General features: G+C 47.9%; 1 protein-coding gene across 4 annotated transcripts in view; it reads left to right on the plus strand.

Annotated features, from left to right (window-relative positions):
- The first annotated feature begins 4 nt into the window (after positions 1 to 4).
- FBXO2 (F-box protein 2) overlaps positions 5 to 16,698 on the plus strand; it is a 32,857-nt gene continuing 16,163 nt past the window's right edge. Inside the window, exons 1-6 of one of the 4 annotated variants that reach the window (XM_032131912.1) lie at positions 5 to 112; positions 1,583 to 1,852; positions 2,946 to 3,072; positions 3,171 to 3,266; positions 3,602 to 3,737; positions 4,132 to 5,657. In XM_032131912.1, coding sequence (XP_031987803.1) covers positions 1,609 to 1,852; positions 2,946 to 3,072; positions 3,171 to 3,266; positions 3,602 to 3,737; positions 4,132 to 4,266 — 738 coding nt within the window. In that variant the 5' untranslated portion in view covers positions 5 to 112; positions 1,583 to 1,608 and the 3' untranslated portion in view covers positions 4,267 to 5,657. Of the gene's footprint in view, positions 113 to 1,461; positions 1,853 to 2,945; positions 3,073 to 3,170; positions 3,267 to 3,601; positions 3,738 to 4,131; positions 5,658 to 16,698 lie in introns of those variants that run through there. The other 3 variants (XM_032131914.1, XM_032131913.1, XM_032131911.1) reach the window with 3 other exon arrangements.

Genomic DNA, 16,698 nt, shown 5'->3' on the forward strand with positions numbered 1-16,698 from the left:
GGCGGGGCTGCGGTCCTTTATCATCAGAGCCCGGCCCGCCCTCCCCAGACACACGGACCTTGAGCAGGGCAGCTCGGCTCGGCCTTAGCCCGCCCGCTCAGCAGTGGCCTAGGTAAGAGCGCTCGGTGCCTTCCCCCGAGCCCCTGCGGCTTTTCCGGGGTGTCTCCTGGGCAGCTCCGGGGAGAGAGGAGGGACACGCCTATGCTCTGAGCACGGCAAGGGGTGGGCGCTGCCCGGGAGCGCGTCCGTGATGCAAAGCCGTTCACAGCTTTACTGGGGTGCTTAACTGGGGTGGGAAAGGAAAGGTACTTCCACCCCTCTCTCGAGTGCGTGAGGCAGCTTGGCTAACAGTGCTCCATCAGCAGGCAGGGAGCAGGAGAGACTTCTGAAATTCCTGTACGAGATGAAACCAGCATGATCCCTACTCTTGTCTACTTTTTAAAAATTACATTTTAGCCTTCGAGACTGGTTGAGGGTTGGAAGTGTGGGGAGAATGGGAAATCACTAATGCTGTCTCCATAAAAGCCAGGGCATTTTAAATGACAGTGCCCCTGCTGGGTGCAGTGCAGATAGAGGACGCATGATGCTCTGTATCTGAACGTCTAGATTTAGGATGCTGTTACAGCAGTGATTCCCTGTTCTTCCCTGCCTTGCCAGGTTTGGCACTGCTATATTTCGTTAAGTTGCATGCCAGGGTATTTCACCTCTGTTCTTAGTACTCTTCCAGGCTTAATGAGTCATTCCTGAGGAGTTTGGCTGTATCCATGCAGTTTGCTGCAATCTTAGCAGCTTCCCAGCACTGGGACTCAGCTGACATAAAAGCAGTGTCACAGTGCATCCCTCACTGATGACATGGGCTATGAACCTGCACACTCACCTTTCCATAGTCCTGCAGCACCTGGACCTGCAACTCAGGGCAGCAGAGAGCTGTTTGGAGTCCAGAATTAGCACATGAAGTTAGAGTAAACACTTCTGATTTAATTCCTCCAGTTACAAGGCCATAGAAAATAGAATATTGGAGAATATCAGCTGAGTTATTTTCAGTTATGCTCAGACCTTTATTTTATACAGGCACCTGACTAAGGAGATTAAGTGCCAGCCCTCTGAGGGAAAGCCTGTCAGACATAGAATGAACCACAGCAAAGGTGGCTGGCAAGATGCTTAATGCTGATATTTGAGTACTGCTTTGCAGTATTTGTTATCAGGGATGTTCTTAAAGGCAGAACAAGCACCCATGTGCCTCCCTCTGCAGAGGAAATCATTACTAAGAAGCTGATTTTTGCAGCAGCAGAGATTCTGGAAGGAATGATTTCAGCCTGGAAAATGAACAAAGTGCCCACAATTGCAGTTGTCAAATACATACATTTTGTGGGCAGATTTAATTCAGGGCTTTTACTTAGAATATAAAGATATTAATCTACTTCATGATATTAACTTAATAAGGAACAGGAGACCTTGAGGCTAGGAAGCAAAATCATGCCTTCAGATAATGTACTTATTTCCCCATTTTTTCTACTGCATCGGTATCTGACATTGCTGAGGGTGGGAAGCCCTCAACACTCTTTTCCACCCTCTCTCTCAGACAGCTCCACCCAGCCTGCCCCAGGAATGGAGTCCCTCCCTGAAGCAGTCCTGATCCGAATCCTGGCTTCCATACCTGCGGTGGATCTGGTGCTGGTGTGCCGCCTCGTCTGCTGCCAGTGGAAGAACCTGGTTGATGGAGCTGCACTTTGGATCCTGAAGTGTCAGGAGGAAGGCCTCACCAGAGCAGAGTCAGATACAGAGAACTGGCAAAACTTCTATTTCCTGAGTAAGAAAAGGAAGAATCTCATCAAGAACCCATGTGGTGAAGGTGAGAGATATCACAAGAAGCGTCAAGGTGTCAGAGAGATGTCCAGTCACTGAGAATTGCGTATCTATAGTCTTTGAAAATAGATCTTAGTTGCTGTCAGGTTGCAGAATTTTCTCCTTGCCCAAGAGTCAAGTCACTCAATCCGTGCAGCCAAATCATTTAATGGGCACAAAGGCCTTTGATTATCAGCCTTTGCAAAGGGCTTTACATGACATTAACTTTATATAACCTCTGCAGGGATCTAAATCATGTTTGAGATACAAAGATGTCCTTTGCAGAAACCATCCAACACAGTAATGTCCCATGGCGTTTGTTTCTGCATTGCTTCTTGCCAAGCCATGACAGGAGAGATGAAGCCTTTCCCTTCCCAGGGGCCAGCCTGCCCTCAGCTCACCAGGCCCTTCAGGCTTCTTTCTGTGGAGCAGCTCAGGCCAATCATGTTTTTGCCCTCCTCACCACAGCCCATATTAGAGGCTGGGCACACACCCCATGTGCCATTATTCTGAATCTTTTAACTTCACTTGCCAGAACTATAAGCTGCTTAGTAATAAGCAGCATTAACCAAGCCTCACAACCCAAGCAGCAACAATTTCACACATATAGACCAAAGCAGTATCAACACAGCTTCCCCATTTTGTTTACAGATGAGCTTCTGCAAGCTTTTCCAACATCCAGGTTTCCCTCTCAAAAAGCCCAATGTTTAAGGTCTTGCTGCTTCAAAAAATACCACTTAGTGATTTAGAAAACTTAGAAATAAAGCAATCAGCATCTCCCCCCAGGGTCCTTTGGTGCTGTGACACGGAAAATGCGGACACACTATTCGGAATACCTAAGTTCTTTCCCTGGAGCAGTTTCTTAAACCCACACCTACACAGCAGTTTTGCTGTAGAGTGTTAAAGTTTGGTGTGGTTAGACTCAGTCAGACTAAAGGTTTTTGCCTGACCTTTACTTAACAAACATATCCGTAGTCCACATATAAAATCAGTGATGTCTAATATCAAACTCTCACAAGCCAGAGGAAGGTTCCGGGGGAAGATGGTCAGGTTCCCCACACCCACAGGACTTATACAAGTCTCTTTTCTGCCATTTGTAGAAGACTTGGAGCACTGGGGAGAGGTAGAGAATGGAGGTGATGGCTGGAAAATTGAAGAGCTCCCAGGGGACTTTGGCAAAGAATTTCCTAGTGAAGAAGTCCATAAATACTTTGTTACATCTTATGAGTAAGGCTGCTTTTCTTCTCTTATTCAGGAAAGGGGGAATTTTTGGTTCCCCCAGTCCCAGGAGAGACTGTGATACCAATTAACGTCTTGTGTTTCAGGTGGTGTCGAAAGGCTCAAGTCATTGACCTTAAGGCTGAGGGCTACTGGGAAGAGCTGATGGATACAACCCAGCCTAAAATCATGGTAAGAGACTGGTAAGTATTAAGGAAGGCTCCGAGGACAGGGAGAGGGTTAAGAAAGATAAGGAAGAGCAGGGAGGGCATATATCTCATATATACTGGGCCTTAAAATCTCAGCTGCTGGGATTCTGGGTGTGGGACAGGGCTCACAGGCAGCTCCCACAAGCTTTAAACTGTTGGAGCACATGAACTCCAAAGCCCAAGTTCCTGTGGTGAATGAGGGGAGGCGGTGGGCTGAGCTAAGAACCATTGCAGATTTCCATCTCAAACCAAGGCCCCAGTAACTTGATGAGAGTAGAGCCTTTGCAGAGTTCTTACGGGTAATGCCAACAGCTTGGATCTCCTTGTAGGTATGCAGGACGCAGTGATGCTGGCTGCCTCTATGAGCTGTGCGTGAAGCTGCTCTCTGAGAATGAGGATGTGCTGGCTGAGTACAAAAGTGAGACTGTCACCATCCCACAGGACAGTGATGCCAATTGGACTGAGGTGAGTTACAGCTATGGGCTCAGCAGGTGACACCCAACCCACATGAGTCAGGAATATTTTTAAGCAGAATTCTCCAAGGGAAGGAGAAGGCTCTGTCATGTGTTCTCTGGAGCCATGGCCCTATGACAGAACAAGGAAAAAGGGAGGCTGCCTTACAGGAAACTTGCTGAGTCACCACTAGCAGCCGTAAGGTGAAGGAGATGTCCAACTGGGAGTGATTAAGTGGCCTCGGAACAATGGGTTCAAAGCTTCTCCCACTGTAAATGTCCCCACTGTTACCCAGCCTGGTAGGTCTGACTGTGGCCAGTGGGGCTGAAGGCTCTGTGCACTGAACAACGGTAGGTTTGTGGTGGTTTGACACTTACTAACAGCTATTTTGTCTCTTGTCCCAAAGATCTCCCACACCTTTTCCAACTACGGGCCTGGGGTCCGTTTTGTCCACTTTGAACATGGTGGCCAGGACACGCTGTTCTGGAAGGGATGGTATGGTGTCCGTGTCACCAACAGCAGTGTGACAGTGGAGCCATAGCTATGCTGAACCAGGATCTGCATGCTGGAGCTGACTTCCCTCAGGGCATCCCATGGCCTTTGGATGGTTTCTGCATGGTGCTGCTTCTGGCTGGTAGAGCATATGGCCTTTCTGTATAGGAACATGCATGCAAGATGCCAGGAGCTACCACCCATCCTTCCTCAAGAGAACTATGCAAAGAATGTGAATGAATTTGTGAATGCACCACAAGACTCAGCCTCACCACTTGCACTGATGTTCTCCATCAGACAGGAGATCACCTAAAAATCCTGCAGACCTCCTCTCTTAAGCCTCTAATCCCTAGCACCCAGCCTGAATCAGGTATCTCTTCTGCCTGCTTCCCAGACTTGGGCACTCCTTAACTTTAAGGGGTACTTTATTTTCTGGAAGTTGAAAGAGTGGGAAGAAAAGAATAAAGAAAACCTGTGTCTCAAAACATAGCAGGGAAACCCAGAGCCCTGTCCCCAACTGTTCCCATGAACTGCAGTGAGAACCTTGGCTTCTCCCATTTATAAACAGGTAGCATTGTTTACCACAGAGGGGCTCTAGCTTGGCTGTCAAGTGCTATTAGTTTAATTTTTAGTGATGATGCAAAGCAAGAGCAATTGGATCCTTTTACACCATTTCCAGCACCCATTTATCAAGGGAAGTGACTGGAACAGAAACCTGTCTGGTGTCCAACTCTGGGGCTTCATTTGGCTCCCTCAGATAGATGGCATCTGAGAGTAATTGCTGGGGGAGAGAAAGAGATGACAACAACTTAGGGAAATGGGTTAGAAAAAGTTGGGGATAGGGTCCAGGAACAAATGAAAACAAACTCATTTACCCCTTCCTGGCCTCTGCATGCTTCATGTACCAAGCATCCTGGTCATCCAGTGTGACTGCTAGCAGGACACAGAAAGCTGTTGGCGTCACTCCATCTCTACTGACAAGTGTCTGCAAGAAGTACAGGTCTGTCTCTGCCACATGCTTGCTGACAAGACAGCACTTCACTCTCCCACTTGTGCTTCTTGATATCACTCAGGGCTGTGAGCCTCATCCTGAACAAACCCTAAGCTTCCCTGAACTAAGACTGTCCCTGCCAGTTACTCCACTCAGAAGAGCATCCCCCAGCAGAGCTGGTGTTGCCTACAGAAGGTACTTATATTTTTGTGTCCATCTGTCTGTCTTCCCTCCCTGGGCTGCCCAATTAAAGTGCCCCCTTACATGTGCAGTGACTGCTACTGCCTGCAGCTAAAGGAAAGAGCTTCCCACCTGGGCACTGTGCAGGCTACTTCCTCAGGCTTCCTGCACAGCTGCACCTGGGTGCCATGGGCACATGGGACTCCCAAACCACAGCTATGCCAGAGTCCACGCAAATATAATAAAGTGACACAATTCTGTGTGGATTTCCTCTTGTATACTGGGTATTCATCCCCTGTGCTCAAGCATCCTCTTCTGATTATGCAGAGTATGTCAGCCAGTCTGGTCCAAAAGCAGGAGTCACTGTACCTTGTATACTACCATGGGTGTCCCTGAAAGAGCTATGTGCTCTGTTCCCCAGCACCCTGGACCCACGGGCAGCACTTAATGTGCAATGGGTCTGCAGTGACAGCAAGCAGAAGTGCACTTCAAACATAGTGGGAATTCATTCAAGGCACAGAGAAGTACATGAAGTCTACAGAGTCCAGCCCTGCTGCCCAGGTCATTTGGGCTCTACTGTGAGCTCAACCTTAGTTCTGACCCAGGAGGCAACAGAATCGGTTCAGAATTTAATTGGTTCCCCTCCCTTACCCCTGCACACACTGTCATGCAGTGCTGATTTACCCACCCTTAGCCTTTAATGTAGCTGTTAGTTAATATTTAGCTCACTGCTAGTTCTCTGCCCCACAGAAGAAACAATCCCTTTGTCTGTCCCTAAGGAATCAGTATAGTGAGGGGATCAATATTTCACATCTCAATGCAATTGTTAAACTGAGCTTTTCCTAAGTCACCATCTTACAGTCAGGACAAACCCCAGGATTAAGCCTTCAGATATTGTGGCCCTTGTACATACAGGGTAGGATCGTGGTCCCCACTTTATCTAGGCTGAAGCATTAAACACAGACAGCCTCCCCAGCAGCTCTGTTACAATGAAAGCAGCTGCCTGAGGCCTTTTCTCCCTGCACTCCCCCTCTTTATGCCAGCACACCCCATTTTCACATTGACTGTCAGGGGCATCCTGCAAAGCTTGTTCTGACCTTCCCACTCCCCTCTGAGAGGGGACACTCAGTGCCTGCAGCCTCACTGCAGAGAATAGCCACCTCTACTTCACACAGCTGCTCACAAAAGCCACTGCTGACCTCAGAAGCAATTACTCCTTGCATTCAACCATGTCAGTACTAGACTCCCAAAGCAAGTGAGTATCTGGGTACATGGGGGGGGGGAGGGGGGGAAGTCTTGCTCTCATTATAAATATTTTGTTCCAAATGCCTTTTGAATTTTGATCAAACATCATAAGTCTGAACACACTGCACCATACACATACACCCAATTCCAAGGCAATGCAATTCACCCATCAGAGACAGAGTGCAGGAGGGCAGTGTCTTCTCATACCTTACAGACTTCATGGAAATTGAGATGATGCAATTTCACAGGATTACAGAAACTAAGTGTAACTGTGGCAAAAGGCCTTAGATGCTGCTGCAGGCCCAGCTGCTATAGGGGTCTGTCGCCGACCACTTCAATGCAACTTCCTTCTGCTTTCTGCTCTGCCAACACCAGCAAGCAGCTGTGTGACACTACACAGTAGCTTCTGGGAACATGGGTGACCAATGCAGACATGTGCTGTACAGACAGAAAGAGGTCTGCCCAAGTAATTTATATCAGATATTTTCATCCCCCAGACTCAGAGTATTTAGAGATCTGAGCATTAAAACACAAAGATTGAGTGTTGCTGAAACATTCATGGTGGAGAAAAAAAAACACCAAAAAGCCAAAACCACGTAAAAGGGTCCCCTCCCAGTCTCAAACGTGGCAACAAGTGCTGCAGAAAGGGCTCGTGTTCCTTTGCACATCATGCCCACAAGGCACCCCAGCAGTGCCGAACTACACTGAACACAGAAGTGTTTTCCTAACACCCACAATGGAATGGAACAGGTGGGTGATGGGACTAGAGAGTTTAAGACAGGAACCTTTCACTCTTTGCCAAGACACTACATGAACACCTGTTACCCCGGCTGCTTTAATACTACTCAGAGGCACCAAGAGAAGCCCTAGTACAGCACAACAGCCCTGTCCTGTTCTTACCAGCTGGGACCTGATGTCCTGGGTAGCTGATTGGACTTGGTGTCTGCAGTTGTACAAGATACCACTGTAATTTCCTTTCCTGCAAAGCCCACCACAGTTCATCCTGGATATAAATGCCATTATAGTTAAAAGGGGTTTGTTTTCTGGGTTTTTTTCTTTTCCCTTGGGGTTTTGTTTTTGTTTTGGGGGCGGGGGGGATTGGGGAAGGGGTTTGGTTTTGGTTTTGTTTTGGGGGGAGGTCGGTGTTGTGGTTTGTTGGTTTTTTTTCATATTAACTTCTACAGCAAGTCTCCTGCAGAGGAACAGAACCGAGCAATATGGGGTCCTGGCAAGGAAGTACTATCGTACATCTCTTGTCAAGTCTAATTGAATTTTTCTATATGAAGCATCTATTATTACCCACCTGGGGGGTTGTGGACAGATTGAGGAGTTTTCTCCCCCACTAGGCAATTCAAGACTCGGGATGGGACAGTTGGGGGAGAAAATAAAAGTAATCTATCTGACAATTCCCTGTTGCTTGCAGCCCAGCTGTTCTAGTTGTAAAAGGGAGGGTAGTTTAGGAGCTCAGTTCCTTCTACATCAGCTTACAGAAGCTGGGAATGACACTTTCTGAAAGACAGGATAGCAGAGCATTAACCCAAAAGCTGCAGCAGAGATTCACAGATTGACAGATTATTCTGAGTTGGAAGGGACCCAAAATGATCACTGACTCCAACTCTTATGTAAATGGCCCATACAGGGATTGAACCCACAACCTTGGTGTTAAGTGTTATTAGCACCATGCTCTCTAACCAAATGAGATAATCTCAGAGTCAGATATCAGTAAGGTCACAGGTAGTGGGATGGAAAACCAGAGACTTATCCTTGCCTGTCAAGAACAGAAACCTTCCCGAGAACTGGAAAGCATTGGACTAGTGAAGAAACATTCGCTGGGGCATACATCTCCCTTTGCAGCTGCTCTCACACCTCCTTCACTGCTGTCCCACATCATACAGATACCTTAGGGGACAAAGTAGTCCACATGTCAGCAGCCTTGACATTGAGCTAACCTGATCCCTGCTTCTCCTTCCATCCAGTTAGTTCCTTCTGATGTCCTTAAGGCAGTGTCTCGGGGTGACCTTATGATGTGTATCCCATATCGCTGCCTATGCCCAGAAATTAATTTCTGTGCCTTTCTATGCCTCTAAACTGAGCCTGAGAGGGGGAAGGAAAAAACTGAGCAAAACTTTTTCAAAGCAGTTTGCAGCTTGTTCAAGGTCACACAGAGATAGGTTTTTTTTTCCAGCTGCGGCGGGGGAGGGAGGAGGCACCCAGCTTGCTGGGTTTTTTTCAGAGTCAGCTTTTGGCCAGTGGTTCAGCTTCTTTTTCTCCAGAGAGAGACTGAGAGTTGAATTTTTTTTTTCCTTCCCTGGAGTTTCGGATTTTCTCCCTTTTCCACTGGACTGCTTCAATATCAGAACACATCGGGAGGACTTTCCACTGAGCGCAGAGGGCCTGGCCCTGGGCCAAGCCCCAGCTCTGAGGCAACCAAGGGGAGGACTCTAACACTTTCCCAGGTTTTTCTCCACAGCGAGAGATTTTATTATTTAGCATTATTTTCCTTTTCCCATGTGTTTGTTAAATAAATAGTTTTATCTCCTTCACTTTCCTTCGAGGAAATTTTTTTTTTTCCCGAACCTGGTGGGGGAGGGGTGGTTGTGCCTTCCCTCAGAGGATATATTTCTAAATTTGGCCAAACCGGAACAAATTTAGTGGCACCCGACTGCATGGCTCGAAGGAAAGTGAAAAAACCTGTAGTAATTACATTTTGTTTTGAATTTACTTATTCTGTGTTGGGGTAAAGTAGTCACCATGCTGGTTGAGTTCATAATGTCTCTCTGGCTCGATGTACTCATGTCTTTCTGGTCCTTAGGCTTCATTGAGGTACTAGTGCTTTTTTGGTCCCTAGGGTTGTTTGCCTATCCACAACTTGCTTCAATCTTGTCCCTGATATGTAAATTTTACAGAGAAGGGAGACAAATCAGGATTTCTATCTTGCTGTGCTCGGTGATAATGATTTATAAGAAGTTGACGGAGGTACAGGCAGCTGTTCGAGGTGTGTATGGTATGTGGTTTCTCCGTCCTAACCCCAGTCCTAGCTTCGGTAGCCTGTTTTGGGAATTTATTGCACCCAGATTGTTAGAGGAGGAGGACACAGGGTTTCCCTTCCCTTTAAATTTGATAGGTTATCTTTTGGGAGTGTTCAGTTTCCCCTGGATGTTAAAGAGACCACCTTCCTGGTATTTTATCTCGTAAGCTTCCTCTATGTGGTTCGCAGCTTGTCTAGAATGAGAGCTCAGATTTCCCGGGCAACTGCCGAGACACCTGACCCAGAGGTGGAACATCCTGAGTGGTGTGGGGAATGGGAGGATATAGGCCAAACCCTAAAGAAATTCTCTGACCCAATGGTTTGCAATTTTCCCCCTGAACAAGTTCAGAAACCAGCTGAGATGGCAAAATATCTGAAAGAGAAATACAATGACAATTCCAATGAGAACAAGCTCCTTGCAATATGTTGGACTTTGGCATATGCCTATCGCACACTGCAGCAGGTAATGGTAGAGGGGCAGGAAGATAAATCAGCAAAGCCTGCAGACATCCCTGCAGTCACTCAGACTGCAGCCAAACCAGACAAGCCCAAACCAGATGGAGAGTCTAAGCCACTGACAGTGGCTCCTGTCACGAGGAAAAAACACACAACCAAAACTGATCACCCAGTGAAAGATGAGGATAATGCAGGGGAAGGAACCTCAAAGGATGCAGGGGAAGGAACCTCAAAACCACCAACTGACTCAGGCACAGAAACCATTACTGAGTCCATGTCCATAAAGGACCTTCACAGCCTAAGAAAGGATTACACCCGACGGTCTGATGAATCCATAATAAGTTGGATGGTCCATATTTGGGATGCTGCAGGTGATGATGTGATGCTGGACGGTGCTGAAGCGAGGCATTTGGGATCCCTGTCATGTGATCCAGTGATCGACCAAGTGATGATAAGGGGGGCTGACTCTGCGTGTCTGGAGACGGGTCTTGACAGGCATGGGTGAAAGATATATGTGTAGAGATGATCTCTACATGCAGCAAACCCCGTGGAAGACCATAGAACAAGGGATCCAACGCCTGAGAGAACTAGGGGTGGTAGAGGTTGTCTTCACAAATGACCCAGGATTGAGGAGTCCAGACCAGGCCAGAGTTATTCCATATATGTGGCGAAAACTCATACGACTTGGACCACAAGAATATGTTTCTGCTTTAGCAATAATGAAACCAGACTACGGTGCGAATGAGACCGTGCACGATATGGCAGTGAAGCTCCGAGTGTATGCAGACTCTGTGCATGGCCCAACACATGCAAGAATCACAGCTGTGGAAACACGTGTGCAGAAAATGGAAGATAAGATGGAGAAGAGTCTCCAGGAGATTAAAGAGTGCTTTCTCCAAATCTCGACAGTACAGATTGGAGATTCTGATACCAAAAGCGGACATTCCCCAGAGAGAAGGAACATCCCACAAAGTGAGCTGTGGAAATTCCTGTGTGACAGTGGGGAAGACGTGAAGAGGTGGGGTGGACAACCCACCTTTGCTCTGGCAGCACAAGTGCGTGAATTGAAAGAATGCAAGTTTCTGAAAGGAAGTTCTACCAAAAAGGAAGTAGCTCCAGTTGCCTGTAGCCAAACTGCTGGAAATGATGGAAAAGACGATGGCATGTCTGATTCCCATGAAGAAACCTCTAAGATGCAGGCCCAGGGAAAGAAAGATAACCAGGCATAGAGGGGCCCTGCCTCCAGCCAGGTAGAGGTCGGGGAGAACCGTGTTTTTTGGACTGTGTGGATTCGTTGGCCTGGTACATCAGAACCACAAAAATACGATGCTTTAGTTGACACTGGTGCGCAGTGTGCAATAATCCCATCGCAGCATGTGGGGGTAGAATCTGTTTCTATTTCTAGTGTAACAGGTGGATCACAAAATTTGACCTTGGTGGAAGCTGAGGTGAGCCTGACTGGAACTGAGTAGAAGAAACATCTCATTGTGACTGGCCCAGAGGCCCTGTGCATTTTGGGCATAGACTTCCTCCGGAATGGGTATTTTAGAGACACAAAGGGACTCAAGTGGGCTTTTGGAATGGCTCCTGTGGAGACAGAGGGCATTAAGCAATTGAACACTTTGCCTGGGCTATCAGAGAACCCATCACAGTGCATTGCTGACAGTACCGGACAGCTTGAGATGCTGTGATTCCCATCCACAAGATCTGTGAGCTAGAGAGCCAAGGGGTGGTCAGCAAAACCCACTCACCCTTCAATAGTCCCATCTGGCCTGTGCGCAAGTCTGAAGGAGAATGGAGATTGACTGTGGACTATCGTGCCTTGAATGAAGTGACTCCACCATTGAGCGCTGCTGTGCCAGACATGTTGGAGCTCCAGTATGAGCTGGAGTCCAAAGCAGCGAAGTGGTACGCCACTATTGACATTGCTAATGCTTTTTTCTCCATTCCTCTGGCAGCAGAGTGCAGGCCTCAGTTTGCTTTCACCTGGAGGGGTGTGCAGTACACCTGGAACTGACTGCCCCAGGGGTGGAAGCACAGTCCCACCATCTGCCATGGACTGATCCAGACTGCACTAGAAAAGGGTGAAGCTCCAGAACATTTGCAGTACATTGATGACATCATTGTGTGGGGGAACACTGCAACAGAAGTGTTTGAGAAAGGAGAGAAAATTATCCGGATTCTCCTGGAAGCTGGTTTTGCCATCAAGAAGAGCGAAGTCAAGGGACCTGCTCAAGAGATCCAGTTCCTGGGAGTGAAATGGCAAGATGGACGGCATCGGATTCCCACTGAGGTCATCAATAAGATCACAGCAATGTCTCCACAAACCAACAAGAAGGAAACACAAGCTTTCCTAGGTGCCATAGGCTTTTGGAGGATGCCTATTCCTGAGTACAGCCAGACTGTGAATCCTCTTTACCTGGTTACCCGCAAGAAGAACAATTTCCATTGGGGCCCCAAACAGCAACAAGCCTTCGCCCAAATCAAGCAGGACATCACTCATGCTGTAGCCCTTGGCCCAGTCAGGACAGGACCAGAGGTGAAGAACGTGCTCTACTCTGCAGCCGGGAGCCATGGCCTGTCCTGGAGCCTTTGGCAGAAGGTGTCTGGTGAGACTCGAAGTCGACCACTGGGATTTTGGAGCCGAAGCTACAGAGGATCTGAAGCCAACTACACCCCAACAGAGAAGGAAATCTGTTGGAATTGTAAAAAGAAGCGAGAGGCCCGGCTCCGGCGGGGGGAGAACCTTGCAGACCAGCCAATATGGTTGATAAGAGCAAAACTCCGTTTATTAGCAATCCAAAGGCACTTATATAGTATACCAGCTTGTTAACTCTTAAGTGGCTTAAAGCTTATCAAAGCACATTTCTACTTCTACATAATTGGACTTACATTGGCAAGCTTCTACAGTTATGTTATGATTAAAAGAATTAAGAGTTTATCCTCCTTCTCTCTCGGTCTTATCTACGCAGCTGTACCTTCTCAAAACTCCCTTCTTGTTCCCAGCCCTGCTTGTTTTCTTCACACAAGAATTTTCTCATGGAGAGTTTTTTCTCACACACAGGCCTTTTGCTTCCAGGCCTATTGCTTGTATAGTTCTTTTATCGATCCCATAATTCTATCAATGATCCATGTCCCGGATCCTTTAGTAATTGCAACAGAAATCTTGGCAGCCTATGAAGGAATCCAAGCCGCCTCAGAGGTAATTGGCACTGAGGCACAACTCCTCCTGGCACCCTGACTACCGGTGCTGAGGTGGATGTTCAAAGCAGAGGTTCCCTCTACCCACCACGCCACCAATGCCACATGGAGCAAATGGATTGCTCTCATCACACAGCACGCCTGTATCGGAAAACTGAATCGCCCTGGGATTTTGGAAACAATCACAAACTGGCCTGGAGGTGAAAACTTTGGTTTCGCTGATGAAGAAGAACAAGTGACACGTGCTGAAGAAGCTCCACCGTACAACCAACTGCCATTAGAAGACACACGCTACGCTCTTTTCACTGACAGTCCTTGTCGCATCGTAGGGATGAAACGAAAGTGGAAAGCAGCCGTATGTAGTCCCACACGACGAGTTGCAGAAGCTACTGAAGGAGAAGGTGGCTCAAGCCAACTCACTGAACTCAAAGCTGTTCAACTAGCCCTGGATATTGCTGAAAGGGAGAAGTGGCCAAAGCTCTACCTCTACATTGATTCATGGATGGTAGCCAATGCTCTGTGGGAATGGCTGGACAAGTGGGAAAAAGCTAATTGGCAGCGTAGGGGAATATTACAGCTGGTGATGGGGGGTCAGTGGCTCTGACCCAGGAAGAGGTGACCGCCCAGGGAGATGGTCCCGAAAGGAATCGCCTTCCCGAGGCCCGGTGTCTTCCCTCAGCTGCTGGCAGGAGGGCCCTTGCAGAGACTGTCAGCTCTTTAGTGATATCAGCTCGTGATTCCAGCTCAGCTCTGCAGGGCAGCCTGCAGGCCAAGCCAGACCAGAGAGAGAGACGAGAGAGGTTCGTTCGTGTGGCTGGTTCCGCACAGAGGTAGCTTTATTGTTGGTCCCCTCCGGCGAAGGGGAGAGCCAGGGACGAGAACCCTCTCTGAGCCCCAGGGGCCCATAGGGCTTGCTTTTATAGGGATACAGGGGATCAGTAAAGGACCAATGGATTACAGAGGATCTGGGATGGGTACAGGCCAACGGGTTACGAAGAATCTGCATAGGGTCTCCTAAAGGACTGTGGGTCTGTCTTTTCTCGCCGTGACCAAAGTGGTTGTCTTTCCAGGGAGTCCTGCTGGGTGATTGCGAAATCTCTTATCTCAGCAGAGATCCCTCCAGGGCAGGGGCTGGGCATACCCCACAACTCCCCCTTCTGTATTTATTAAAAAGGCATTCCCAGCAGCCTTTCTGCAGCAACGTAGGAGGCAAGAGAACATAAGTAACACAGTAATAATTCCAATGAATGCCCACAAAGCTCCCTTAATCAAAGATGCAATCCATCCCGTTATTCCCCATCGTCCAAAAAGGTCATTGACCCAGTCTAGGCTCTTATCTACTTTTAGGTCTTTTACTAGTTCTTGTAGTGTCTGGATGTTCACCTGGATGGATGTTGAGTGCAAAGAAAGATTGAAGCAGCACATCCCTTCAAAGTCTTGGCAGCCATGTCCGTGGGCAAGCAGTAGGTAGTCTATTGCTGCTCGATTCTGTAGAGCTGCATGTCTGGTAGTCTCCTCATCTTTTAAAAGATTGCTCAAGGCGGCAGATGTCGCATTGGCCTGTTTGCTTGGCCAACACCCTAGGTGATTGATATCCCCAAGGGCCTTGAGTGCAGCTAACCAAGGGGTGAACACGGAAGCTGCAACTTGTCCTGCCTTATTCCAATTGTAAATGTGGCTGTCACAACTTTCGTCAAACTCAGCAAAGGATCTCTTTTGATGTGTTGATGTGTCTGTTTGTCTCCAATTATGTAACAATGTAATATTTGGGATGAGAGTAGAAAGCTTGCCAAGGCTACAGGGGCCTCCTTGGAGGCATGAGGGGATCCCAGCCCATACTCTGTCACCACAGACAAGAAACACTCCCCGGGGTAACACTTTTGGGTGGAGAGTGGACACAGAGAGTACGTGGCTGGTGTAATTGCACCAATCTTGACTATTATAGGCTTTGTTAAATGGTGATATGTCTTTTCTCTATGTGTTTTTTGCTTGGTCAATCCCTGGCCAGTGTTGGCTTTGCAGTCTAAAATAAAATTTGACACAATATGTTGCTTTGGAGGACCCCAGCAGGTTTAATTCTTGGGGTTCATCTCGAGCATTTGGCAGAATCTTTGTCCACTCATCCCAAGTGTCTACCGGCTTAGGCCTCTTACCTGTGGTGCGGAGGAGCTCTGAGTTAGTGATGGGCCAATCATCTGCTACTAAAGGAATTCCTACCAGGCACGTAGAGAGTGGGTTGTCTACGCTGCCCATGGACAGGCACAGATTGTCTTGATTGAGTGTCTTTGCTAGGGTCACCCAAACATTATGGCTAGGCTGTGGGACAAACCAGCTGAAGGCATGTGGTACGGCGAAGAACATCGAGGCAGCGGTGAGGACAGCATCGACATAGATACATTTCATCTTTGGCCAGGGATGGGGCTTCTGAGAGGGAATATAAGCGAGATTTGTTAGCTTTGTGGTGAGAGGGGAGGTTTTGGGGTTTAGGGAGGTTTGACAAGGGTTGAGGGAAGGGGATATTTTGGGGTAGCAAGGGGTGATAACATATAAACTAAGGATCAGTTTTTTCAGGCTGTGTCTGGCCTACGGCTTGACTTTTTGCTGTAGCTTCTTGTTCAGCTTTCTGTTTTGTCTGCTGCCGTGTGGTGGGACCATCTTTTTCCTGGTTGGTGGGCATCCGGCGACGTTTTCGTCTCCATGCAGAGCTGGTCTGGTTTTGGGGAGGTCCTGTATTTGTCTCAGGAGAGTTCTTGGTGTTTGCGGAAGCAGTGTTCGTAGGGCCTAAGTATGGTTTTATACTTTTTCCTGGGAACCACTTCGGGCCAGATGGTAGCTGGACACAGGTGTAGCCTCTCCCCCAGGTAATCAATTGGAAAGGCCCAGAGACCTGGTGTGATTCTGGGTCCTTCACCAGCACTGGTGGCTTCTCTGTGAGTTTAGCTTGGGTTGAATTTGAGAAGTGGCGGAGTACTGGGGGTTCAGGCTCTGATGATGTACCATTTAGGAAGTTAATGACATAGAGAGCCTTACAGAGTCTTTCAACAGGAGACAAGATTTCTGTTTCTCTCCGTTGCTGGATGAGGACTCTTTTGAGGGTTTGGTGGGTCCTTTCTACGATGGATTGTCCTGTGGGATTTCTAGGTATGCCTGTCTTGTGTTTTATTCCCCATTGGTTGAAGAAATCTTTTAACTTGTGAGAGGTGTAGGCAGGCCCATTATCTGTTTTGATTTCTTCAGGGACTCCCAGGGTGGCGAAGGCAAGGAGAAAATGCTTGATGACGTGGATGGCATTTTCCCCTGCATGGGCTGATGCAAACACTGCCCCAGAAAATGTGTCAACTGACATGTGCACGTATTTGGATCTCCCAAAGAATGGGAAG

The sequence above is a fragment of the Corvus moneduloides genome, chromosome 22, assembly GCF_009650955.1.
Source record: "Corvus moneduloides isolate bCorMon1 chromosome 22, bCorMon1.pri, whole genome shotgun sequence".
NCBI classification, from domain to species: Eukaryota; Metazoa; Chordata; class Aves; order Passeriformes; family Corvidae; genus Corvus; species Corvus moneduloides.